General features: G+C 37.2%; 3 protein-coding genes and 2 long non-coding RNA genes across 6 annotated transcripts; 2 read left to right on the top strand and 3 right to left on the bottom strand.

Annotated features, from left to right (window-relative positions):
- Positions 1–1,473: 1,473 nt before the first annotated feature.
- Positions 1,474–2,176, bottom strand: LOC110861208. The gene is made up of 2 exons (XR_002549034.2): positions 2,034–2,176; positions 1,474–1,836 (listed from the first exon to the last, which is right to left on the bottom strand). It is a non-coding gene; the product is annotated as an uncharacterized LOC110861208 (long non-coding RNA).
- Positions 2,177–7,132: 4,956 nt separating this feature from the next.
- Positions 7,133–7,900, bottom strand: LOC118432998. The gene is made up of 2 exons (XR_004833132.1): positions 7,530–7,900; positions 7,133–7,457 (listed from the first exon to the last, which is right to left on the bottom strand). It is a non-coding gene; the product is annotated as an uncharacterized LOC118432998 (long non-coding RNA).
- Positions 7,901–8,826: 926 nt separating this feature from the next.
- On the top strand, positions 8,827–10,065 carry LOC110861206 (spore coat protein SP96). 2 transcript variants are annotated; one of them, XM_022110319.2, is made up of 6 exons: positions 8,827–8,958; positions 9,034–9,093; positions 9,153–9,237; positions 9,453–9,665; positions 9,730–9,795; positions 9,871–10,065. In XM_022110319.2, the coding sequence occupies exons 2-6, from the start codon at positions 9,034–9,036 to the stop codon at positions 9,915–9,917; spliced, it is 471 nt and encodes a 156-aa protein (XP_021966011.1). In that variant the 5' UTR covers positions 8,827–8,958; the 3' UTR covers positions 9,918–10,065. The 2 variants fall into 2 exon arrangements, with proteins under 2 accessions (XP_021966011.1, XP_035716834.1); XM_035860941.1 differs by having other exon boundaries at positions 8,910–8,958; positions 9,020–9,093.
- Positions 10,066–19,206: 9,141 nt separating this feature from the next.
- LOC110861188 lies at positions 19,207–20,635 on the top strand. The gene is made up of 7 exons (XM_022110297.2): positions 19,207–19,289; positions 19,430–19,556; positions 19,628–19,687; positions 19,752–19,836; positions 19,908–20,231; positions 20,296–20,361; positions 20,437–20,635. The coding sequence occupies exons 1-7, from the start codon at positions 19,222–19,224 to the stop codon at positions 20,481–20,483; spliced, it is 777 nt and encodes a 258-aa protein (XP_021965989.2). The 5' UTR covers positions 19,207–19,221; the 3' UTR covers positions 20,484–20,635.
- Positions 20,636–25,409: 4,774 nt separating this feature from the next.
- Positions 25,410–26,550, bottom strand: LOC110861201 (spore coat protein SP96). The gene is made up of 6 exons (XM_022110314.2): positions 26,428–26,550; positions 26,304–26,363; positions 26,155–26,239; positions 25,792–26,082; positions 25,662–25,727; positions 25,410–25,581 (listed from the first exon to the last, which is right to left on the bottom strand). Exons 2-6 carry the CDS (start codon positions 26,361–26,363, stop codon positions 25,535–25,537), a joined length of 549 nt encoding a protein of 182 aa, XP_021966006.1. The 5' UTR covers positions 26,428–26,550; the 3' UTR covers positions 25,410–25,534.
- Between the last annotated feature and the right edge of the window lie 278 nt (positions 26,551–26,828).

The following is a 26,828-nucleotide window of genomic DNA, read 5'->3' as shown; positions in this document are numbered from 1 at the left end:
ATTTATTTATACATTGGTACAATGTGCAGCAAAATTTTAGGTACCTCATCACTGCAGAGGTTGCGGAATCGTGGGGGCATCGGGTATCATCCCGCAGAGATTTATATAAGCATTCTCATTCTTCCAATGTTATTAAACTTAATGCCTTCCCACATGGCTGTATTCATTGTACACATTTATATACGCATAAAAATACCCCTTATCAATCAAAGTTCACATACACGTATCCCTAATTAATTTACCTTGTGAGGATTAATGCAGAATTTATTAATGTAATTACTGATCGAATACGGAAATTGTCCCATCACTTACTTAATAGCTTTGAACTTTGGATTTTTGTGGTCCGATGATCCTACCAAGGTTCGTCTTTACACTGACACAAGATGACGCTAATAAACTGGCAAGAATCCCAAACTTTCTTTCGATATATGTATGTAGACAAATACGTATACCCAATCAGCCACAACATGGTTCAGGATCAATGTAGGGGTCCTAAATGAACACCTAGAGGTGAGCCAAATGCTCAGTTGAGCCGAGTTTGCTCGGGCTCGGCTCGGCTCAACTGAGCTTGAGCGAACCGAGCTTTTTCAAGTCGAGCTCGAGCGAGCCGAGCTTTTTCGAGCTTTTCCTGAGTCGAGCTTGAGCGAGGCGAGCTTTTTTCGAGTCGAGCTCGAGCGCGCCGAGCTTTTTCGAGATTGTTAGGAACCGAGCTTGAGCGAGCCGAGCTTTTCAAAATCGCTGCTCGACTCACCTATGTACGCTGGTTTTATTTCATATGAAACCTTGATGATTTATCCTGGAAAATTTATTTATTTATTTATACGTCTAAAACGAAGTAAAAATGTTTCTACTTGGTCCACACAGTTCGTTATCACTTCCATTTGAAAACTTATGTCGTAGCTTTTAGTCCAAAGTATTTGAATGGAGCGGTAATAAATATGCAATTTGCAACGGGCGACCACAGATTTGGCAGATATTTGCATCCGAGGAGGATAAAATTAGGAAAACATAAAACTTGATGGCGCATTTATCCTCTTCGCATATGCAAACCTGTGGACTTATGTACTGATCGTCTCTTTTGCAAATTTCATATTAATTAAACTTGCCATCGATTGACACTAGTTTGTCCGAAATCTGAGAGCATGCGCTCGGAGACCTCCTTTGTCAGTGTGGGGTCCCAATTTTTTTTTTACTAATGATGCCACCGACTTTTTCGTTGTCGAAACCTGCATGGTTTCACTGTAGTTATTTAAGGCGTAAGTATGGAAGTTTATACACTACATCTATAACGGGACAGCAATAAATAATTCAACGTTTTACTTAAATAAGCTGAGGATGAGTATGTAGATATTTGTTCGAAATTTGCTGTCCCTGTTTCTAATATATATATATGTAAATACTTAGAACTTGTCAAAATGTAAGTATTTAGTATGCAAATGATTTTACCTTTATCAGTTATGAGTTACAATTTAATTTTGTATTGACTAAATTCATTCAAGCAATTATTTATTGAATTTATCAAACAATTCGTCAATATAGCACATAATTAAATCAAATTCGTACTAAATTTTAAGGTCAATCCAGATAAGAGACATTTTTTCAATTTAAATTGCTACAGTGATATCGAGCAATCCCCCTTGGCATCGCCAACCGCAACCGGCGAGTGATTTGCATACCCGATTACCACCACACTCGACGTAAGGGTTTCGTCCAGAACATTTCGAGGCGATGGAGACACAAGCAAAACTCCCCTGAGGATTTCCAATCTGTGGCATTGCCAACTTCGGTACAATCATCACTCCAAAAATTAGCATGACAGCGAAAAGTACACGCATCCTGTAAAAAATAATATTTGAATTTACAGAAAATATAACACGGTCATTTATATACGTTGTTTGACTCGATTTTAAAATTTGAACTTGACAAAATATCTAATTTGAATTTTTATAAGGTGTAAAATTTAATTAAATTGAATCAATTTCGAAATTATAAATTCATTTTGCATGTAAAGAAGTATTAAATAATTTGCTTACTTTGTATATATGTAGTAAATTGGGATGGATGTAAAGAGTTAAATTCAGGTATTGGCTGGAGCGAAGGCAGTGTTGAAGTAACGCTCCTCTTAAGAAAGCGATGACTTTTATGCACTAAATTCTTGCAAATATGTAGATATTACTTGCTAATCTATTGGATTTGGTACGTATTATAAGGAAGCTTTTGTACACAGGTATGTATTTATGTATAGGTTGGAGATCTATGCATACAACATTTATTTTACATACATTATAAGTAACAAAAAATTGAGCATAGTGTATTGGATTCAGTAAATGCAGAAGTAACGGGCATGTACTTTTTTAAGTATTGCATACATAACCATATAAACAACCCCGTGAAAGGTCAAGTCATGTTGTGAATGATCACCTCACAAATTTGCATGCCAATGAATGCATGTATTTATTCGCATACATATGTAGGTACTTTGTACATAAGTAATATGGGCTTATTTGGCTAATTTAATAAGTAGTATGCAAATTAGTTACAATGTAGATATGTATCGGTTTGTGCTGCTTGTAACTAACAAATTGTGAGGTATTAAACTCAAAAAAATAGCACAGTTTCTTCGTGTACATGTCCCTTCTTAGCTTTCTAATTCTGGATTGAGGCAGAATTTATTTATTGATTGGTACCATGTAAAATTTTAGATGCATCATCACGGTCGTTGCGAAATCTTGGGGGCATCGAGCACAGAAATTTATGTATTCCTACTCTTGCAATGTTATTAAACCTCACTTTTTCCCACAGGACTAAATGCATTTGTTTTACGAATTTATATTTATATATCTATATCTGTATATACATATGTATATATATAATTACCCCCATAGTGATCAAAATTACCCTACACTTGTCGCGAATTAATTTGCATTTTCTGGATTGATGCAGAATTTATTAATGTACATATCGAATATGGAAGTTGTTTGTACTATCACTTCAAAGCTGTGAACTTTGGATTTGTGTGATCCGATGATCCCACCGCACAAATCAAAATTCGTGACACCAAATGACGTTTGAAAATATATTTCTTCACGTATATAAAAATGCTGACCTTACTTTTTGTAGAGGGGATGAATTCAGTATCACTCTGGAAAAGGAGCAGAAATCCTCAGCAGCTTACTTTGCAGGTATGTGTATCAAATCCCCGTGCGACTTTTTCCTTGGCAAGACTTGCAGGGATGCCGTTGTATCTAATTTAAATCTTAAGTATGGAGGATTATACGCTACATCTAACGTGACAGCAACAACTAATTCATTATTATACTTAAACAAGCTGTCAATGCAAGTCTTTTACGTGTACAACTCAGATCTGGTTGGGACCAATTTTATTTTGTTCACCATAAAAAATAAGCATACCCGTATTTTTTCATTTTTCATAATGCGCTAATTTGAGCGCGAGGCGCGAATTTTAAAACATTTTTCAGCCAAAACCTCGGTTTTTAAAAATTCTATAAATTTTCGAATGTTAGCGCGAATCCAAAAATTCGAAAACATGTCTCCTCAGAATGACTTACCTGACATAAAAATCCGAATGCACTATTTTTTGAAAAATTAAAAATTTGAAAGAGTTTATAATTGTAATGAATTTCAAAAAGTGGCAAAAAATTTTGAAATTCAAATTTAGAGACAATTGGATTTTTCATGTCAGCTAAGTCATTCTGAGGAGACATGTTTTCGAATTTTTGGATTCGCGCTAAAATTCGAAAATTTACAGAATTTTTAAAACCCGAGGTTTTGGCTGAAAAATGTTTTAAAATTCGCGCCTCGCGCTCAAATTAGCGCATTATGAAAAATGAAAAAATACTGGTATGCTTATTTTTTGTGGTGAACAAAATAAAATTGGTCCCAACCAGATCTGAGTTGTACACGTAAAAGACTTGCATTGTGAGTGTATATATGTATTTGTTCGTAAATTTGTCGTCCCTGTTTCTAATAGACTTGTCAGAAGTAATGTGCATTAGTATCTACTATCTAGTATGCAAATTATTTTTTTAATGATTTTAACTGTTTCAATTATGCGCTACAATTTCATTTTGTATTGACTATGTAAATTAATTCAAATTACTTTTTATTGAATTTTATATAATTTACCAAACAATTCTTCAATATAGCACATAATTAATTCAAATTCGCATTTAATTTTAAGGTCAATCTAGGTAGGAGACATTTTTCACAATTTAAGCTCCTACAGTGATATCCAAGAATCCCCCTTGGCACCGCCACCCACAACCAGCGAGAAATTTGCATATCCGATTGCCACCACACTCGTATTGAGGGTTTGCTCCAGTACATGGCGCAGCGATGGAGACACAAGCGGTACTCCCCTGAGGTTGTGGCATGGCCAACTTCGGAACGATCATCACCGCAAAAATTAGCATGACGGCGAAAAGTACACGCATCCTGTAAAAAATGAATATTGGAATTTACAGTAAATGTAAGACAGTTATGTATGTACATACGTTTTTTGACGCGATTTAAAAATTGAAACTTTTCAAGCTTTATAATAGTTATCTAATTTGAATTTTTATAAATTGTAAAATTTGCTTGAATCGAATCAATTTCAAAATTATGAACTCACTTTGTATGTGTGTAAAGACGTATTGTATAGTTTGTCCTTGCAGGAAATTTAGAAAGAGTTAAATTCAGGTATTGACTGGAGCGAGGCCAGTATTGAAATAATGCTCCTCTTAAGAATGTGACCACTTTTATTCGCCAATTCTTGCGAAACACTACTTACTAGCTTATCCGCAATGCGATTTATTTATATACAGGGAAATTTATATATTTACAGAAGGTTGATTGTACGTATGCACCTTATTCACGTTGTATGTAGAACAAAATTGCACTGTACAAAAGTCCTGAAATTTTTACGATTTTCAGTGTTGAATACACAAGCGTGTACAAAAACCTCTGAAAGGTCAACTCGTGTTCTGATCATCTTATGTATAAATTTCCTTTGCAATGGATGTATTTATGCTTATACATATATACATATGTATTTTGTAAATACTATGTACTTATCTGACCCAGTAGGCAATTCGTTGGTCGAATTCTCTGCGAACATCGCGAATTTAGAGCGAATTCGCTGCAGCGAAAAATCGTTGCGATTTCGAGGGCTATTTCGCCTAGAACCCGAAACGACTTCGCAACGATATATTTCTCATCGAAAAATCGAAGACAATTCGCTACGAATTCGAGTGTGAAAAATCGCTAGCTTTTCGAGCAAAGAATTGTTCATGCGAATTCGCAACGAATTCGGAACGACTTCAGAATTTTATTGTCTGTATAAAATTTGAGCAGCGATTTCACAACGAAATCGCAACTACTCCTCGCCTTTCGATCACGTGCCCTTCGACCGGCAGGTCTTTTAAGTAAACGATCACAATGGCGGTCATTTAGCTCTGTTTTCGACGTCGATTCGATAGAGATTCTCTGCGATTCGATGCTGGTGCATCGCTACGATATCGCAGAGATTCGTTGTATTTTTGCCTACTGGGGACTAATATAATAATTAGTGCATGGATATTAATATCATCTGTTACTTGTAAGATATATGTAAATTTGCAGAAAAATCTACACGTGTACTTGTCCCTCCTTACTTCTCTAATTCTGGATTGAGGCAGAATTTGTTTATTAATTGGTACAATGTGCAGTAAAGTTTGAGATACTCATAATGGTATCACTGCCAGAGGTTACGGAATCGTGGGGACATCGGGTAGCTTGGCACCACACTCGCGAAGTTTTTTTTCTATTCTTGCCATGTTATTAATCTCCAACAAGGCTGTTTTATCTGTATTTGTAAGATCATCCCTTGTCAGTCTGAGCTTAAACGTGTCTCTAAGTTACAGGATAGGATTAATACAGAATTTGTTAATGTACTGATTGAATATGGAAATTATACGATGGTATAATTTCCATGACTTGATAACTGTGAACTTTGGATTTGTGTGGTCCGATGATTCGACTACGCCACTCCAAATCCAAAGATCCTTTATCGTAGGAAATTTATTTTCACAATAAAAAGGAAAAGTTGATCGTACTTAGATTTCCTGCATACAAAAATGCCGACCTTACTTTATATGTAAAATAACCCCTTATCAATCATAGAGCTTGCACGTGCCACTAGTTAATTCGCATTTTCTGGATTAATGCAGAATTTATTAATGCACTATGTAATAGAATATAGTGTGTGTGCCAGTACTTCGTAGCTACTGGACTTTGGATATGTGTGGTCTGATGGTCCTACCAGACAAATCCAAAGTTCCTCTGGTCCAAAATTTACAAGAGAAATGATATTAATAAAGTTAATAATATATGCGCTGCACATACATACATACATGTAAACCCCAACCTTAGTTTTAAGATGAAGATGTACATAACTTTGAATATGCTTGCAGAAATTCGAGTCACCTCGTGGTAACTGTTAGCCATGTGGACGATTTCTAAAGGAGTAAGGACTTCTTTAGTTTTCTAAGGAACTGTGCAGATAGCATGTGATCGATTATTTGGGGGTAGAGGTCATACTGGACATTTTTTGTATCCACTTTTGACAGTGTACCGTGCGCAAAATTTAATTAGGTGGACAAGGGGGCAGTATTTGTTTGGGGTGGCCAGTAGACAGTTGGCACTGAAATTCGAAGCAATCGCAGGAAAAGGTTTTACAAGTTATATATGTATTTCCCCATTTTCTATTTCTACATGTTTGTTTCCAACCGGACAGGAAAACTTTTGAGTGTCCAAATCATGGTTGGAAGTGGACATGTATTTTGAGTGGACAAATGGACATAATTTTATTGGGTGGCCAGTGGATCATTATTTTCTGAGTATACGGTGAATTGGTGGAAACTGAAATTATCTATAAACAATGGAAGCTATGCTTCGACAATTACACAGGTCACTCAACATAAGAATGATGTCAAAATTCTAAGAAAATCTATCACATCCTTTCTGCGCGGCCCCATTTAAATGTTGAAATGCTCTTTATCATAAAAACTATACTGTGGAATTGTTTATCGAAGGTAAGCACAGATTCAAAAACCTTGATAAATTTTGTAAATAAGGGGAACACAAATCCAACCACAGTGTGAAAAATCGGTTTAATCAAGTAACGCGACCGGTTTCGTAGTAAACTTTATCTTGATCTGGCGTTTTGCAAGTGATGGTCGATTTAAAGTTACGTATTTCCCTTTTTTAATTCATTTGACTTAAATTCCTTGCTTTCTCGAATTGTTCAAGTGATATCCAAGTTCAAGTGGCAATCCAGACAGATACAGTCGGAAGGAAAGTTAGACAGATTTCACATCTATCTTCTCATCACTGATCTAACTTCATTCAGGGTCAAGAAGACGCCAATGGTTGGAAGGATCGGTAATGCCGGGTTCTTCCAACTTCATTAAGATTATCTGCTTCAACAATATGTACTGTCAACTTGTCTAATTTTTGTCAACTCTTCCTCAATTTTTGACCGTTCTTACCTAAGATTAATTATACGCTTTTAACGGAGCCCCTACATAAAATTATAAAAATATAGTTGTAGCAAATTTATCAGCCTTAAGATTAGCTTGACCAGGTCGATTCCCACCAGGCCAGTTCGTTAAATCGTCTTATCGTGAAAATTTAAATATATTTAAAACAATTTATAAATTTTTACAAATATATTTAATTATAATTAAAGCACTTTATGTAATAATTTAACAATGAGGTGAGTAAATTGATCAGTTTATGACATTAATTGTAATAATTACGGATGACTATATAGAGAATAAAGATGACACAGTTTTAGGTAACTTGGAAGTTTGTGTCAGAAAATTGATCACTTTTTCCATGCATGCTCGTCATTATCGTGCCAAATCTGTAAACAACAATTGAATTCATCAAATTTGCATGTACATAAGAATCACAATAATTGTGTAAAATATTGAGCTTTCATTGTACCATGCATAAGTCAATTCTGAAAAATAAATCAAGGAATTTGTAAGCTAGAATCACAACGTTGTATCTGCAAGTAAAATTTAAATCTGCACCCATTCACTAAAGTTATATCAAGTATTTGCGAACCTTACGTAAAATGCGCATATTTCTTCATTTGCATATTAAAAGACCATATTTCTCATTGTGCAAGCCAACCATGATGTTGTCGCGAATTTGATTCTCCGAGCTTGGACTCTCCGAAGCTCGACCTCGTACCTGGTTTTCATGTTACGTAGGGTTAGTTTTATGCTATTATGTTATAAACTCTAGCATTTGGGAACGTCCGTATATTCCGTAATTAAAAACAGATTTTTTTACTACCCGCTCACCCATTACTTTCTCCACTCATCCTCAGTCTAAATATACCACGTGTGTACATAAGCTACACAAATAGATGACCCAAAACCACATCTTTAATTACGTAATATACGAATAATCCTTAAAAACATTGCAGATATAGCATGCAAAATTTTCCCTATGTATGTTCTCATTCATTAGTTATGACGCTATGTCGTATAATTCGAATTTGAATTAGGCTTCCAGATGCCAAAAATTATCGTCAAGCGTCATCAACGTATGCGTATAATTAAATTATATAAACTTTGCACTGTATCTCGCTTAATTTATAATACGCATATGTGTTATAATTTTACTCGGATTAATGCTGCCGATGTTAAGAGTATGGGGATATGTATTTCAAATTAATCAAAATATCGGTTTGGGGCAGATTCTTGTTGTCTAGATCTAAATTGATGAAATTATTGTTCGTTGTTGTACACAAAATCAAGCTTGTCTAATCACAAAGCTGCTTACTCATGACGTTGGCGAAATCTAGCTTTAAAAAGGACCCGTGTCCTGAGACTCTTCACCAGTTAACATTTCCCCATTTAACAATACAGCCGAAAATCTCCATTACGCAGCAGATCTGAAAAGGTTGGAAAAAATTTGCAAAATTTTATACTTTAGAGGGTAGGCAATTCCTTTAAAGGCGTAGCTTTAATTTTTTAGATGGCCCGTATGATTCTTGTCGTTGCCTTGTTGGCCGCCGTGGCCGTGTCGAACACTGAGGTAAATTTAAAACAAATCATAGTTACAGATTTTATCTACAAATCTGTCTAATTTTATAGGCCTGGTATTGTGCTGGGAACGTCTTGATGTGTTCCATCATAGAACAGATGTCGGGTGCCTGCCCATCTGCCAGCAACCCTTGTGGTATGAGTTTACTAATTACTTCCCCGCACGACTTCTCGATTCCGGGATCCAAAACTCGAATCCGAGTCGTAATTCGAATCCATTCCGACCGCGACTCTGATTTCTGCATTTACGAATTGACTTCGAGAAAATCTGGGTTCCTGTGGAGGACAAATTATAATGCTAACATTTAGTATTCAACAATTATATATATATTAACAAATTGATACTTGTAGCTGCAACGACAACGGCAGCAACGACTGCCGCGACTACCGCAGCTACCACCGCCGCAACTACAGCAGCGACTACCGCCGCGACAACGGCGGCTACTACTGCTGCGACCACCGCCGCCACCACTGCCGGCACAACGGTTGCCCCTGCCACCCTGAAATGGTGTTACCTTGGTGACTTCCTGATGGCCGGATCCAACTGTAATGCGATTGGAACCTGTGAGTTTAACATTTTCTGAAATTTCTTTTGTGCTGTGATAAAGAAAATGTCCCCTCTTTTTAGCACCACTCTCCTTTACATCGTGGACAAATATGCTGGTGAATGCTGTCGCTGGTGGCACCCCAGTCAGTAAGTACTCCGGAAGCCTTTTTACTATACAGTATTAATTATGGGGCAACGAATGACATTACTTTTTCCGTATAGGTATCAGCATCGGCTGGACCACACTTGGAGCTCTGCTTCTTGGGTAGATGTTAACCGAATACGTAACTCCTACTTTCGCTGTCCATCAATATCTCTTTTTCCTTCATCTGTCTGTGATAAATTTGAAGAATATTCTAAATTCATTCTTTCCGTTTGGAGAAATAAATGAATATTCTATCGCATATTAAAATTAAATGAAGAATTATTGGAAATCATTTCTCATACATCCATCTCATCACTCAGCATTGGCGTCACCTAGAGATGCCAATAAGCCGGCTTATTGAGTTGTGAGTCAAAACAAGCCGGCTTATTGAGTTGTGAGTCGAAGCAAGCCGAGTCAGAAGCAAGCCGGCTTGCTTCGACTCACAACTCAATAAGCCGGCTTGGCTTGACTCGACTCAATAAGCCGAGTCAGCTTATGGACATACATTCTGGTTTAAGTAAATGGACATTTAATAATTATAACAACCAAAATAACATTTAGAAAAATTAAAGTGGACTTTTAAAATACTAAGCATCCAAATGAAATCAATAATTTAAACTTAGACTAACATTAACTTATTATAAACTACACAATTACATATATATGTACATATGTATGTAGATGTAGTAATTTGCGATTAAATGCAGCAACTGAAACTACAATTGGATCCATTGTCACAGTTAAAAATAAATATTTCCTCATTCAATTACTATATAGTATCTAGTTTAATAAAATAAATTCAGTAAATTTACACATTTAAAAAACCTACGAATTGTTTTTAAAAGATTTATGATTTAGAAAAATTAAACAGCTGAGTTTATATTAGATTTTCAAGATCCGTCTCAATTTTAAATTTTTGATATAGTAAAACACAAAATCGAATAATAATTTAGTAAACAATTAAGGTGCAAATAACTTGTCAATACAAGTAGTCGAGGGAAGTAAATAAGTTTGTGTGTATGTACATACGTGTGTAAGCACGAGGAGGCGGAGCCAGCGGCTTATTGAGTCAAGCCGAGTCAAGCCAAGTCCAACTCATTCCAACTCACAACTCAATAAGCCGGCTTATTGAGTCAGCGGCTTACTTGAGGTAAACTCAACTCAGCTTGACTCAACTCAACTCAATAAGCCGATTCAAGCCAAGCCGAGTTGGCAACTCTAGCGTCACCCAAATCTGCTATAAGGCGTCTTTTTGAGAATAATGGCAAACAAACCTGTGGAACTGAATTTCACTTCACCCAACTTCACTCATTTTCGCCTCCTGTCCCTTGTTCCGCACTCCTCTCACTCACTCACTGGGCCCGCTTAATGGTCAGGCAGCCTAGGTAACTGCCTAGGACGCTAAATTGTGAAGGGTGCCGTAGGGCGCCCCGCTAGACAAAACCGACAAATTCAAAAATTGACAAATGATTTTCCTGTTCGTACATAATCAATGGTGAGCAGAAGAATTGATATGGTGTTAGTCAGATGGCATGTAATACCCAGTACACAACGAATCCCTGCGATATCGTAGCGAAGCACCAGCATCGAATCGTAGCGAATCTCTATCGAATCTACGTCGAAAACAGAGCTAAATAACCGCCGAATCTGTGCGAAAGAGCAGCGAATTCTTAGCGAATTTCGCAGCAACTTCGCGGTGCATCGTTAAGAATTCGAGATGCATTTTTATGACGATTTCGCTCTGAGTCGCATCGATTTCGATTCGTTTCGGCGTGATTTCCCTGCGAATTCAATGTCACCTTTTTTATTCGTTTTTTCTTGCCGAAAGAAATGGAAGATTATTAAAACGTAATATAAATACATACACACATATTAAAGCATAAAACACAAACCAAAATATTAAATAACATTCGAATTTATAATACCCATGGGAGTATCATTTTCGATTGTTGAATTTTCTGTATTGACTTGTGTCAGGCTGGAGTTGGGTTTTCTATAAAATGACGTCATGAAGTTTAGAACAATTTTTCACAATCCTACTACATATGTAAAATTTAGAATTGCTTACAATTGTTTCTCAATCTCTGCCTTTTTCAAAAATTTTAGGAGAACGGCGTCCACGGATTTCTTCGTAAGCGACATGACATTCGGGTTAATTAACAGACTTTATAAAATTTGAATTATTTAGTTAACATTTTATATCGAATAATGTTTTAACCAGACATAATATGACTTATCTGAACATAACTTTGCAAATACAGTTTCCCCAGTGAGCAAACACATTTTGTGAGTAACGTCAGACCATCTTATAGAGATCTAAGAAGTATTTCCTTCTACAAATTACCAAATGTGTAAGAAATATGTTAGGTTAAGTTAAGTGTGGTTATTTGTATCAACTACCCACTTACCAAAAGATTTCAGCACCCGTGGATTTCAGAAATTGAATCACTAATAAATCAATTATTGATTTGCACTAGAGAAGGATTATTTATTAAGTTTTCTCCGTTGTGATAGTTTACTTAAAAGACCTGCCGGTCGAAGGGCACGTGATCGAAAGGCGAGGAGTAGTTGCGATTTCGGTGTGAAATCGCTGCTCAAATTTTATATGGACAATAAAATTCTGTCAAGTCGTTCCGAATTCGTTGCGAATTCGCATGAACAATTCTTTGCTCGAAGGACCAGCGATTTTTCGTGATCGAATTCGTAGCGAATTGTCTTCGATTTTTCGACGAGAAATATATCGTGGCGACGTCGTTGCGGGTTCTAAGTGATGTAGCCCTCGAAATCGCAACGATTTTTCGCTGCAGCGAATTCGCTCTAAATTCGCTATCGTCGCAGAGAATTCGACCAACGAATTGCCTACTGGGTATAAGTACACTTTTTTTTACCTGTGGATGAAAATAGACGACAGGGGTGATATTAATGTATTACGAACCTTACATAAATTTGACAATATTTACGTATTCGTTAACGTCAAACACCTTAACTTCGTCATACAAACATATTTTAACTTTTCGGGAATACAGTCTTAATTTTATTTGTGCTTGGGTTAACGTGGCTTAGTATATAGCTTTGTCGAATATTGCACATTAGGTTAAGATTTCGAGTAGATCGGTTAATCCGTTTTGAAATTGTTGCACAGACAGAAAGACGGACTTTACAGTACCATAAGCTTTGAGTTTCAGAAAAACTAATAAGACCTAAAAATTCCAAATAGCGTACCCCTATTAAATAATAATAATAATAGGGTTAGGTAGGAAAGTAAAGAAACATTTGAAAAATGCCTGTAAAATCCGGAAAACTTCTTTAATTACAATGACATTTTTAAGGGTTTAGAACAAAGTCCTTGACGTTCAATTTTTTGCTTCATATGGTCCATAGACCCCCATCCTTCCTATCTGGCGAATTTGTTGTCTCGCGGTCCACAGAAGTGCTTTGCCACTCTTTCTTGCTACCTCTTTTAAGGTGTGTGTCCAAATGTGACGGAATCCTCTCAAGTTTTTGCCTGGTTTTGTTCGACGACTATATTCTCTCTTGCATAATGCCCAAAATCGTTCAATTGGTCATGGCCGAGGGACGTATTACTTTTTTGCAACAAAATCGATTTTTTTCGACCGCAGGTAGTCCAGAACAACTTTTGAAGAATGACATGTTGCTGTGTCCGGTCAGAAAAGTACATTACGATTATTGATAAAGGGGATCAAGATCTTTACACAATCGTTCCGATATCTCCCCGAGGTCATGGTGGCTGTGGTCACGAACGGCTTTGAGGCCTCCCCCAATGAGTCCAATGCTTGCCCGATTATGTGCTTTGTGGGGAATTTTGACTTCGGTGTGTATTTGAAGGAATCTTTAAACGTTTTCTTATTAGTACATGAGTAGTACTTCCTCCCAGGGACTTTATCTGGATCAATCGAGCACTTGGTCTCATCATCCATCACCAGAATCATGGGCATGTTTTGCTTGACTCGTTTTTCAGCAATCTGCCGAGAGTTGGTTCGCTCTTTATTGCTGACCTAGGTGTACTTTGGTGCAGGTGTCGCGTTATAGGATTTGACCCCCAACTTCGTAGGTTTAATGTCATGTAAACTTAATGTTGCTATTTTCAATTTGTAGCCCAAATTACCATCTGATATCCAAAGGTTATTTTGGCATTCCTCCTGAAGTCTACGTATCACTTTGGGGGTCGCTACATGAGCTGGACGATTTTTTTATTTTTTGAATTCAGCATTCCTCCTCCCCTCATACATACATATCTAAAACTCTGCAAATTATCCCATTATGAATTTTTTCTCTTTCGAAGTGGCTATTAACCATTATCCGAACGCGCCCGCACACGTTTTCGTAGTAGTGGCAAACTCTTTTGCGAGGTGTTCTGATTTTTTTTCTCATTTTTGAACTATTCGAGATATCGACTTCTGGTTTTCAGATTCGGGTAGTCAATCGCATGGACTACAAAACTACCGCGTTCCAACTCAGTGACAATTTTTCATTCATACAAACAAATATACTTTTTCAAATGTTTCTTTACTTTCCTAGCGAACCCTATCTTTACTTTGATTGCTGATGTAAAACAACACTTTCTAACAAAAATGAAGTATGTATCTGCTATTTATGTGCTATTACTATTGGTTATTATGGAATAAATGATCGCAGGATATCTTCGCGCGAAAATCACGTGCCCACTTGATTACATTGGGAGCGGGGTGAAATTAAATTTAAATTTTTAAATCTGCGATCAGTTATTCCTTACTACCCAATAGCCTGAGTAACGTGACGACAGGGGGGGTAATTCATTTATCACCATTGGTTACCAAAAGGGGGGAGGGAGGGGGTTAAAATTTTCTCAAAATCAATCACGTGATTTATGGACGCTCACTTACTTGCAGGTGGTTGCTTTATTTCTTTCATCAAAAACCCTTGCTAAGGGATTCAGGTGACACAGTTTGCGATGCTTTGGTAATTTGTGTTAGAAAAGCGATCAGTTTTTCCATGCATGTTTTTTTTATTATCATGTAAAATATGTAAATGCAAGTCGATTTATCAAAGTTGCAGGTCATAAAAGTCAAAAATAAAAATAAAAAAGTTGTACAACTTGATTTTAAATTCAGCCATTCAACAAAGTGATATTTAGTTAGCCCATAATTATCCGGCAAGGTTTTAATCGGACGTAGGAATTTTGAGAAATCGATAAAAAACGAAAATTCATAATTTTGTTAAAAAAACCAGTAGTGAAGTAAAAAAGACGCCGGAATGTGCAGGATAGGATAAGTTGGGCTATTAACACAAATAAAATGAACCTAATTACTAGTTGTAGCTACGTTTGTAAAAATTTGTGTAACAGTTGACCTTATCCGCATTTTTCAAAAACAATGAACTCAGCCTAAACAACATCTGTCTGTGCTTCTAACATGGGTAAATTTAGAATTAAGATTCTGAGTAGTTATGAGATTCGCCAGATCAAAACACGGTCGAATAATTGTTACTATCACTGTAGAGGAAATCAATCCAGAGCCTAAGTGACTAGCTGCGGGATGGGTATATTCTCCAGGGCCGGGCCCCAAAGGGGCCGGGCCATTTGAGCCCACTTAAAAATTTTATAGCAAAATTATAATTTATTTTAATCACTTGGCCACATCTATTTTTTGCGAATTCCTGTTAGGCTAAAGGGCCACGAGCAACGAAGTTTTCGGGAAACATCCCACTTCACAATTTTACTATTCTTGCTTATTTAACTATTGTCCAGGTTTATTTATCATTCTTGAGGGTCATCGTAGAATTTCTTTTTAAAAATAACATAGACGGCACAGGATTTGTGCCGGTCCATGGATCGGAATCAGAGCTCCACGTCGGTGAAATATCGGCGGCAGCCGATATTTTTACCCATAATTCTCAGTCCATAATTGTAGCAAATATATTTATTCAGTTTTGTGATATGAAATACAAATATTAAACCGTTACTCAAATATTGACCGGATTATTTTTAATTTGTTCAGTAACCAAAATAACCAGCCCCATATTTTAGAAATAGTAACAATCGGAGAATTTTGCTGCGTGGAAGAATTTTAAAAACATTTCTCCACCAAGACCGTTCGCATTTCCGAATCTTGGCGCTACTTCAAAAATTACGAAGTTGAATTTTTAAAGCTAAATTGACATTTTCTGGCTAAGTTTTCCAGAAATGAATTTTCAAAATGGTTTTTGGATTTTTAAATGTTTCTGGGTTTAAAAAATCCCAAGACTTAGCCAAATTTATAATTTTCGAACAAAATGCAACATTACAAATTCCTTCGAAAAATCACGTATGCAATTTGATGCGTGTACATAACTGTTTTTTTAATTGAATTAAACTTCGAAGCGAATTTATGTTAGCCGAAGGTTTGGCTGAAGTTTTGAACGATGTAAAAATTCCTACGCACGGTGAATTTCGCTTGTTAACAAAAAATTACGGATTTGCTGATTTTTGTTGAGTAATATAAAATCGTTCGGATCAAAATCTGTGAGGAATCGACTACCACAACCCAGGACCCGTGAGAGGGCCTGGCAAGCCGGGAGGTTGCCCGGGGCGCTGAGGCGCCAACAATTATATGATATGATGCTAAGTAATTTATTACCTATTTATTAGCAATGTATAAGCGTAGTAAATGAGTTTTTGGACTTGATTGATATACGATTCGTCTTTTGAATATTCTTTACAGCAATGAATGATATTTTTCAGTTCCCTTTGAGTTATGTAGCCATCATTGGTTTTTTTGGCTTATGCAGATTTCTGTGGTTCTTGTTATCAGATCCCTGAAGACCTACAAAGCTTATTCGGTATTTTGCTTTTGTGGGGTTTTTGTACGTTTTGAGGCAAATTGAAATAAGCTTCTTTAAACTATTACTTTAATATTAATCAGTGATAATCGAGTGATCGGACTCAGCATGGAATTTTGAACATTTTAATGCGTAACTTGAATTTTTAATACCATTAGCATGTTCTAAAATCTTAGATTCTTGAATACATCAAATTTATTAGCCTTGGGGTAGTGGTTTTTAGGAAAACGGTCATATTCGAAAGTTGTCTTTGATTTCATTTCATTTCAACTTTTATTCACGTGTAAATGGATATCAGTTAACAATAACTGGTTTGCAAACCATGACACAAAATGCTATAACTATATAAGAAGCATAATAAATATCTAACTACATTGAGTTTAATATAGAAATACTCTCGACTAGTGTTGCAACGAGTACTCGTTTCCACTCGGTACTCGGCGCACTCTGCGCATTTTTTGGTGAGCTCGAACTCTGCAGAGTTTTTTGCACTCGGCCGAGTTTTATTATTCTCACTTTTACGGCAAGACAATTTAAATAACATTTGCCAGTTTAGTGGACTTACTCAGATTTAGCTGAAATTTGTTTTTGTGAGTAACTTATAGTACCTTGAGCAAAAAAAACTTTTTTTGTGGCGGTTTCGAAAAATAAAATTTCCAGAAATTTCAGAAAATTTGAACAATAATTATTTCATGCACACTTTTTTAATAAAAAATCCGCCGGATTCTTTTTTAGCATAGTTTAATTGGTCTAAAAAATCATGTTCATTGAAATCTGAGACAAAAAATTTTTTATGCAAAAATTTCCTAAATTTCTAGAAATTTTATTTATCAAGACCGCAGCGGAGAAAAAGTTTTTCTTGCTGAGGCGACCGTAGGGTATTCACAACAAAATTCAGCTAAATCCAAGTTAGTTCACTAAACTGCAATTCTACCAAATGTAGAAATTAAAAATTTAGACCTCTCCTGAGTCAGCAAAATCAATTATTTTGTTATTTTGTGCCTTTTAGTACAAATTTTTGGATTAACAGCTGGTTTTGGTTATGTATGTTGTTGATGAGTCAAATTGAACTTTTCGATTGCCTTATTTTCGAGTGAAAGTAGGAAAGCAGTCGAGTGCTTTGTGCTGCGAGCACTCGAATAGCCGAGTGCACTCGGTTTTTCGAGTACTCAGTTGCAGAGTTTCACCGAGTGCTCGAACTCGTTCGAGTTCGAGCACTCGGCACCGAGCTTTGCAGAGTACTCGAACTCGGCTCGAACTCGAAATGAAGGACTCGTTGCATCACTACTCTCGACCCCTTTCTACTAAAGCACGTGTGCGAAAATTCAAATTATTTTTCCCACTCAGAATGCGACTCTTTAAAATGTAAAATTCAGATTTACATTGGATGAATTTTCTTTTGTCGAAGGGCGATTCTTAAAAGGTTTTCCAGTCAAAACCTCGGGGTTTCAAAAACCTTGAACTTTTCAAATTTTACTGCGTGTTAAAAAGTTCGAAAACATGTTTCTGTAGAAGGAATTGAATTCTTTGATTAATGAAAGTCCAACTTTAACAAAATTTTCAATTAAAGATTTTTTTGTAAGTTTATGGAATCCCTAAAAGCAAACTCGGGTGAACTTTTAAATTTCCATATTGCGGACATTACAAACATATTACGGACGAATTTCCAATACTAAAGTCGAAATCGAGGGTATAAACACAACCTGTTTGGTTTATATGAAACAAATTTTTCTTCGCAGCGTGCCAAAAAATTTGCGCGGTGGCATCGCCAACGATTTTATCCAGTGGCTGCGGCACCAAAAATCGGGTCGGCGCGTTTGGCGCACCGCCGAAAATCGGCGGCGTGGAGCTCTGATCGGATTTTTTTTATGCCCACCGCCGGGCCTAACTCGCTTAGCCTCTGAGGAAATCCACGTATTTTCGAACATTACGTAAAATGGTTTCTTCATTTACACATTAAAAGACCACATTTATCATCGGGTGTGCTAGCCAAAATGTCGCATATTTGATTCTTTTGTCTCTCTGAGGCTCGACCTTGGACCTCTTGTTAATGTTACGTAGGGTTAGTTTTATGAGATCATGTTATAAAACCCAAGCATTACAGAACGTCCATGTATTACGTCATCAAAACACAGAATTTTAGACTACCCACCAAGCCTTTCCGTATGCTACTCATGTTGAGCTTAGCATGAGAGTAAATAAGATGCATCCCAAAACCACCAAGGGCCTTTTTAACGACGTAATATATGGACGTTCCCAGAAAATCATAACACATTCAACATGCAAAATTTTCTAAGTAAATGTATGCAACCATCATTCAGTACATAGTTCTGACGGTATGTTTCCTAATTTAAATGTGAATTAGGCCTCCAGATGCCAAAAATTATCAAGCGTCACAAACGTATGGTTATAATTAAATTACATAAACTTTGTGCTGTATATATCCCCTAAAACTTATTATAAAAAGCGGCAGTGGCCGCTGAAACTCTGGAGATATCTGGGGACATCCATATTGTAGAGTACGGGAGGTAGGGGTCCATGCAAAAAGAATAAATGTGGGGACATTGAATAACTACGGGGACATTGTCCCTCTATTAAACTGTTCCGCGGCCATGGCGCAGTGCAGTGTTACTACTTTACTTGTTATAATACCGTCAATGCTGTCGTTGTTCAAAACAAGGTGTTTATGTACTTAAAATTAATTGAAATACCGGCTTAGGGCAGCTTCTGGTTGATTTTATTTAAATTGATGTAATTGTTGTTCATTGTTGTCCATCAAATGATTTAATGAACAACATTTTGTAAACCTTTTTCACAAAGCTTGTTACGCATGCCGTGGTCCAAATGTTGCTTTAAAAGCGACCCGAGTCATGAGGTTCGTTACCAGTCAGCCTTTCTCCAAGTCAACCCAGCCAAAAAACCCAAGTTACGCAGCAGATCTGAAAAGGTTGGAAATATTAGGGAATTTTCTTTCAAAATTTGTGTATTTTTGAATTTAAAAAAATCTTTTTACTGCAGATGGCCCGCATGATTTTTGTCGTTGCCCTATTGGCCGCTGTGGCCGTGCCGAACACTGAGGTAAATTTACAACAATGCACACTTAAAGGTAACGGTATATGTAAAATTGTGTTTTATTTCATAGGCCTGGTACTGTGCTGGGAACGTATTGATGTGCTCCATTATGGAACAGTCGATTACGAAGACCTGTCCATCTCCTAACCCTTGTGGTATGCATTTGATGAAGCTAGTCTTAAGTATTTCATGAACATATTTAGCTCTTTGGATTCTTTGTTCTTAGGTGCAACCACAACCACGGCCGCAACTACAGCAGCGACCACTGCCGCAACTACAGCTGCGACGACTGCGGCGACAACCGCTGCGACAACTGCCGCGACTACCGCTGCGACTACGGCTGCGACGACTGCTGCAACCACCGCCGCGACAACCGCTGCTACTACCGCCGCAACAACCGCAGCAACAACTGCCGCTACTACCGCCGCGACTACTGCTGGAACTACTGCCGCTACCACCGCCGGCACAACTGTTGCCCCTGCAACTCTGAAATGGTGTTACCTCGGTGACTTCCTCATGGCGGGATCCAACTGCAATGCCATTGGAACCTGTGAGTTTATAATGTTATGAAATATCTTTCATGATACGAATTGTAACAATTGCCTCGTGTTCAGCACCCCTCTCGTTCACATCATGGACAAACATGCTGGTCAATGCTGTCGCTGGTGGCACTCCAGTCAGTAAGTTGTCGACATATTTTAAGTCTTTCTAGTGCAGTGCTGGGTAAGGGGTAATTACCTATATTTCTTGTTTAGACATCAACATTGGCTGGACCACACTTGGGGCTCTTCTTCTTGGATAGATTTTTACTAAACATGTCTATGTTACTTTATCTGTTTATCAATCTATCTATCTCTTCCTCTGTCTTTGTTAAATTTGAAATATGTTCTATCCAAATTGATCCTTTCCTTTTCAATGAATAAATGATTATTCCATCGCAAGTTAAAATTTAAATGGTGTATTACTTTAATCATTGACATAGTGTCTACAGTCGTACTAATTCTACTTAAAAAGACCTACGTGCAGTCAATGCTTAATTCTAAAAAGATCTGAGTGCATACATCCGTTAATTTTTAAAAGGCCTAAGTGCAGTAAGTCCTTACTTTTAAAAAGGCCTAAGTGCACAATAAAAATAAGAAAAGAGTCTAACTGTCAGCTAGGGCTAGGCTAGGCGTGATACAATGTTCAGAATTTCGAAACCACATCCTCAGGGGATGTGGTTCTCAGGGCCCAATTTAAGTTAATCCAATCCTGACATGGAATATATCAGTTTTCTGAGCCCAGTGAGGTAAATCCTACGGATTATTCGAAATTTTGAAACTACACCCTTAGGGAGTGTGGTTATTCGCACACGAATTACTTTAATAAAATCCTGACATTCAATATATCACTTTTCTTAGCACATTGAGGCAAACTCGACGGAATAACTCGCAATGACTACCCCCTGGATGGTGTCTTGCAGCTTTTTTTGAACACGTATAGTACAAAATATATACCAGATAAATCGATTCTAGTTAACAAAATATGGCCCGTAAACACTACCATGAATATTTTTCGTGTAAAAATTTACACCTCTCTACTCCACAGCGGAATAATATAGGTACCACGACAGTGGCAAACATGTCAGAATTTAACTAATTGGAGATGGGGTTTTGAAATTCTGAATCGTCTTTTGGGATTGGCTCTGGGCTGGGCAAAATGATACACTACAAACCAAGCTTTTAGTAACCTAAATTGGAGGCTAAGAACCACACCCCCTGAGGATGTGGTTTCCAAATTTCGAATAATCCGTCGGGTTTGTCTCGCTGGGCTGAGGAAAATGATATATTGCACAGCAGGATTATGTGAACACTTCATTTGAGCATCAAGAACCACACCACCTGAGAGTGCTTTCAAAATTCCGAACATTGTATCACGCCTAACATTATCTGACCAAGATACCCATACTGACGATATCAGTATGGTTTTGAATAAATTATTGATTGTTTAAACTTTCTGGATTGCATTAGGCATTTTTCGTTTTTATTATGCACTTAAGCCTTTTTAAAAGTAAATACTTAATGCACTTAGGCCTTTTAAAAATTAAAGGATGAACGCGCTTAGGCCTTTTTTAAAATTGAACATTGACAACACTTAGGTCTTTCTAGAATTACGACATACGACGATGTAACACCCAGACTTTCCTATTTCCTAACCATGCCTTTTGCATCCGGTTTATTTTGATGTCTCGCGTTGCTTGATTTGGCTAACCACGCTATATGCATACAGGATGTTTACAGATTTTGTAGAAAGACAATTAAATTGATAAATTGAGAATGCATGATGCAATTTATACCAAATTTGGCACACACGATCTTGAAGGTCACGACAACACCTGTTAAAAGTTTCCAATTTCTATCTTCAAAGGTGGCCCAAAAAGGTGACCCCAAAATGGTGGAATCGTAAAAGCGGTTTCCGAAGCTAATTTGGCCGCGGACAGTGCCCAAACGATTATCCAAAAATCTGAAACCCATCTTATTGTGTCCTCCATATATCCCTTAATCAATTTTGCTAGAAAACGATGGCAATTAGTTACATCCGACCAATTTATACCTCAAAATGCTTACCCCTCAAAACGAATAATTCTGTCACCCTCAAGAAAAATGATCCCCTTGCTCTCATTGAGAATCCTCCAACCAAAGATACTCTAGGGAGCAATATTATTCGGGTAAGGGGAACCTAAAAATTCAAATTACTATAAGTGAGTTACTGATGAATATATCGATTTCAATTCTTTTGCAGTTTATGCACCATTTAGTAGTCTATCAGTTGTATGAAGCATATTTTTTAAAAGCTCAAATTTTTGTATAAACCAAATATTGATGAAAGACGTCAGAAAAAAAGAGAGCAAAATTATTCATTTTTTTCTCTGCAAACCCTAATGTATATAAAAAAAACTGATGAGATAAGTAACAACTGTTCCACTTCTTTAATTAACCATGTCACGGTCTACTTAATTTTGTATATTTGAAACTTGCAAGTTCATGGGAAGAAAGGCTGGAGAGGTTATCATTGCGATACTCGGCCTCGTAATATAGCATTGGAAAGTCTTGAAAATGGTAAGAGCACGCAATGTGAAAATTCCAAAATAGCTACCTTATATCTCGTCCCCCCGCGTCGTGAAGTATACACCTACAGTGTGTCTACACGTTACACGTGTCTACACGTAGTGTACACACGTTAAGTTTGTTGTTGGTTGTCTAGAATTTTTTGTCGTGCGAGGGGTTAATTTAGTGATGTCCTAATAAATTAGAGTTTTTATAATAAATTATTATAAGCACTGTAATTTTTAGTTACAGTTTTGAGTTTTTCAATTCGCCGACATTACGTAAAGTATTTATGACCGTATCTCAAGTTATAAGCACACATCTAGGTATTTAAGAAGGTTTAAGTTAAAGTGTCCTTACTCGGAGCTCAATATTCAGAACTGCAGGCACATACATCCATAGGTGTTACGGATTCGACGGGTAGTTGGATCGAGCGAGCACAACAGTGACATTCAAATCAACCAGGTAAACCAGTACAGTACGACGCATAATAAACCGTTACAATGAATGTAACCAAGGGATCAAATAAGCGTTTCATACTTAAAAATGAATATCATATAGTTTTTGCCCGCTAAAAATTTTTAAAACGGTCACCGAGGTATCACAAGTCAAAATTTTCAGTGTTCACTATTCAGTGTTCAAAATCTGTTAAATTGATACACATCTAACGTGTTTTAGACATTTGTGACAATTTAACATTTGTTCACCGTTTTGTGACATTTTAGGTCAAAATGGAAGCCCCCATTGAATTCGGGGTTAAATTTCAAGTCAAATTGACATAGGTATGTATTTAACTGTTGATGACCTTTCTGTGACCTTTAACTTTGAGGTCAAAATTAAGGTCACCATTGAATTTGTCGCCGCAAATTAGCCATAAATGTTGTGTCAAATGTCAAAACTGAAATGTGATACTTTTTCGGCACTTTTCGTCACTGTGACGATGTCACAGTATCCATCTTCGAACACGCCCCGTCCCTTGTCGTTTGGGGTTTATGTTCAAAATTTCAATTCTCTATGACATTCAGTTAAAAAGTTATCGGACCAACGGACCGACAGACAGACAGAAAGACGGATATAACGATCGCATAAAGGTCTTTCGCCCCTTAATAATAATAGTGGCACAAATACATACATGCGAAAGGCGTTCAGAAACTAAGTGGCGTCGCCTTGAAGGGGTGTCATTTTTCCCAAATTTTTTGGGTGTTACAATTAGGAGACTAATTAAAACCGATTTTGAAAATATTGGAACAAAAATGACCTATTTCGGTCTGCTCATTCAAAGCCCACAAACTTTTCTGCGCTTACTTCCAAGAAAACGCAGCAGTGCGCAAAAACGGATAACGGTGATTTTGGTCCTGCAGTGGTAAAAAATCAAGACAATCCTGGGTAATAATTAGTCCATGACGGATTGGTTTATTTCGGGTTTTTCATCGTGAAGGGGCAATTTTTATATTCGACGATTTACGAATTTTTACTCATTTTGGAACGCTTAGAATAATGAGTGGAAGAAAAACACCGTAGAAAAGTGTCTGGGAGTATTTTTATCGGATAAAAAGCGAAGCATTCGTTAAGTTAAGAACAAGGGCCGTCATATCTAGCAAGTAACGCCTTTAAAATATTTAGTTTCCCTCGTGGGTTAAAAAAATTGTCGAACCTTTCCACGAATAAATGGGACACCCTCTGTAGATGAGGTGAAATCAGCAGTTTTGACTTTTTTTTTCGAAAGTCATTCATAAAACCGCGATAGAAAGTGTGAAATTTAGGGGACAAAGTGTGTTTACCTCGCAGGGGACTAGTGGAAGTGCAAGTACCTCATATTGATTGAGGAAACATGTTCAGGTCGATTAATTTCCGAACTTCCTTCGTATATGGGTCACCCACATATATGCCACTGCTAAGTGCCACCATAAATACATATGTATATGTATTTATAAATATGGCTGTTTGTATTTACATAAATAACTATCATGCCTCTTAAAGGATATTCTTCATTCAAAAGTCAGTCATTCTGATTTCCGGATGAAGGTTTCCATTCATATTCAGTCACTTTGGTTCATTTCATTTCACTTCATTGGGCTTAGGGCTTGAATACCGAAATTCTCGATATCCAAATACTGAAATATCGACATTTTGAGATTACAATACAGAAATTTTATTCTTGCAATTTATTAATTTATTTAATTGTGTAATATAACCATTTCTAATTAACTTAACCCTTTCGAAATCAAACGTTGGGGTGTCACCCAGTCAAAAATCAAATTTGGGAACTTTGGGGGTGTGGCGAAGTCAAAATAATAATATCGAATTTTGACTTGGCCATAGCTGCACCAATGCAAAGCTTCCAAAATTAAATTTTGACTTCGGTACCCCTCACAAATTTCCTAAATTGAATTTTGATATGGTTGCACCCCTAAAGTTCCCAAAACTTAATTTTGACTTGGTTACACCACCAAGGTTCCAAGACCGATTTTTGACTTGGTTAGACCCCCAAAGTTTTCAAAACTGAATTACTGAATTACTACATATGCATGTATCTACTGTTATCTGCCAAAATAAAAATAGAAATGTAATGTGTGTACTCCATATACGGCATTAATAATTAACAATTATGCAATTTCAATCGGATCGTTAAAAATCGAAACTTTAACTTGCGACAGAATATTCATTTATTTATCGAAATGAGGAGATAAATTTAGGTAGAACATGCTTCAAATGCACAGATTGAAGAGTAGACAGATAAAGTGGCAAATAAATGTTTAGTCAAAATCTACCCAAGAATAAGAGCTCCAAGTGTGGTCCAGCCGATGCTAATGCCTAAAGGAAACAAGGAATGTAAGTAAGTATCCCTTCCCCAACACTGAACTGGAAAGACTTAATATATTTCGGCAACTTACTGACTGGGGTGCCACCAGCGACAGCATTGACCAGCAAGTTCATCCATGATGTGAAGGAGACTTGAGCTACAGATGATTCAATTTGTATAATCCGTGTCGCGAAAGAAACTTTACGAAATTTTAAACTCACTGGTTCCGATGGCATTGCAGTTGGATCCCGCCAAGAGGTAGTCACCAAGGTAGCACCATTTCAACGAGGCAGGGGCAACGGTTGTGCCGGCGGTGGTGGTCGCGGCAGTTGTTGCAGCCGTAGTGGCAGCCGTAGTCGCGGCGGTAGTCGCGGCGGTCGTGGCTGCGGTAGTAGCTGCGGTTGTGGCAGCTGTAGTTGCGGCAGTCGTAGCTGCAGTGGTAGCTGCAGTAGTCGCGGCAGTCGTTGCCGCGGTAGTCACGGTAGTAGCGGCGGCAGTTGTTGTTGTCGCAGCTAAAAATAAAGTACCCAAGGAATTCAGTATACTCGTTAAATACTAAATGGTACAAATCATTATACGCATACCACAAGGGCTGTTCGCCGACGGGCAGGTTTTAGCGCCTTGTTCCAATAAGGAGCACATCAATGTCGTCCCAGCGCAGTACCAGGCCTATAAAATTGAGAACATTTTTATGCAGAAATATGCTTTTGAATAGGCATTGTTTGGAATTTACCTCTGTGTTCGACACGGCTACGGCGGCCAACAAGGCAACGACAAGAATCATACGGGCCATCTAAAAAATCAATTTTCAGTTTTAAATATATTTTCAAATAGGAAATTTCTTAAATGTGTTCCACCTTTTCAGATCTGCTGCGTAGTTGAAGTTCTTAGGTTGGGTTTATTAATTGGAGAAATGGTGACTGGTAATGAATCCCAGGAGACGGGTTGCTTTTAAGGGCAAATTTTTCCAACGTCATGCGTAGCATGTTGTGTGGAAAACCAATAATCTGATATAATTCACAACAACGAATCAGAATTAGTATAACTTTTGTATGAAAGCCCAAAAGCTGCACCAAACCGATATTTCAGTTGATTTGAAATATATTAACGTCTTGTTTTTAACAACGGCAGGTGGTACTGATTATATTTAGGCGAATAAAATTGTAACACGCCACGCCGTACTGGAGATTTTATGTAAAACTTATAAATGCGATAGAATTGTACACCGACAATTACATTGTGTAACTCGTGTTGCAAA

The sequence above is a fragment of the Folsomia candida genome, unplaced genomic scaffold, assembly GCF_002217175.1.
Source record: "Folsomia candida strain VU population unplaced genomic scaffold, ASM221717v1 Fcan01_Sc038, whole genome shotgun sequence".
Classification (NCBI taxonomy): domain Eukaryota; kingdom Metazoa; phylum Arthropoda; class Collembola; order Entomobryomorpha; family Isotomidae; genus Folsomia; species Folsomia candida.
The sequence above is the reverse complement of the archived record's forward strand: the minus strand, read 5'-3'. Positions and strand labels throughout refer to the sequence as shown.

Coding starts and splice junctions, on each gene's coding strand:
- LOC110861206 (XM_022110319.2), top strand. CDS start 9,034: ATGGCCCGTATGATTCTTGTCGTTGCCTTGTTGGCCGCCGTGGCCGTG. Junction 9,238..9,452: donor ATCTGCCAGCAACCCTTGTG/GTATGAGTTTAC, acceptor TGATACTTGTAG/CTGCAACGACAACGGCAGCA. Junction 9,666..9,729: donor CTGTAATGCGATTGGAACCT/GTGAGTTTAACA, acceptor CCCTCTTTTTAG/CACCACTCTCCTTTACATCG.
- LOC110861188 (XM_022110297.2), top strand. CDS start 19,222: ATGGCGCAGTGCAGTGTTACTACTTTACTTGTTATAATACCGTCAATG. Junction 19,290..19,429: donor CTGTCGTTGTTCAAAACAAG/GTGTTTATGTAC, acceptor TTTTTCACAAAG/CTTGTTACGCATGCCGTGGT. Junction 19,557..19,627: donor TACGCAGCAGATCTGAAAAG/GTTGGAAATATT, acceptor TTTTTACTGCAG/ATGGCCCGCATGATTTTTGT.
- LOC110861201 (XM_022110314.2), bottom strand. CDS start 26,363: ATGGCCCGTATGATTCTTGTCGTTGCCTTGTTGGCCGCCGTAGCCGTG. Junction 25,728..25,791: donor CTGCAATGCCATCGGAACCA/GTGAGTTTAAAA, acceptor AATCATCTGTAG/CTCAAGTCTCCTTCACATCA. Junction 25,582..25,661: donor CGCTGGTGGCACCCCAGTCA/GTAAGTTGCCGA, acceptor TGTTTCCTTTAG/GCATTAGCATCGGCTGGACC.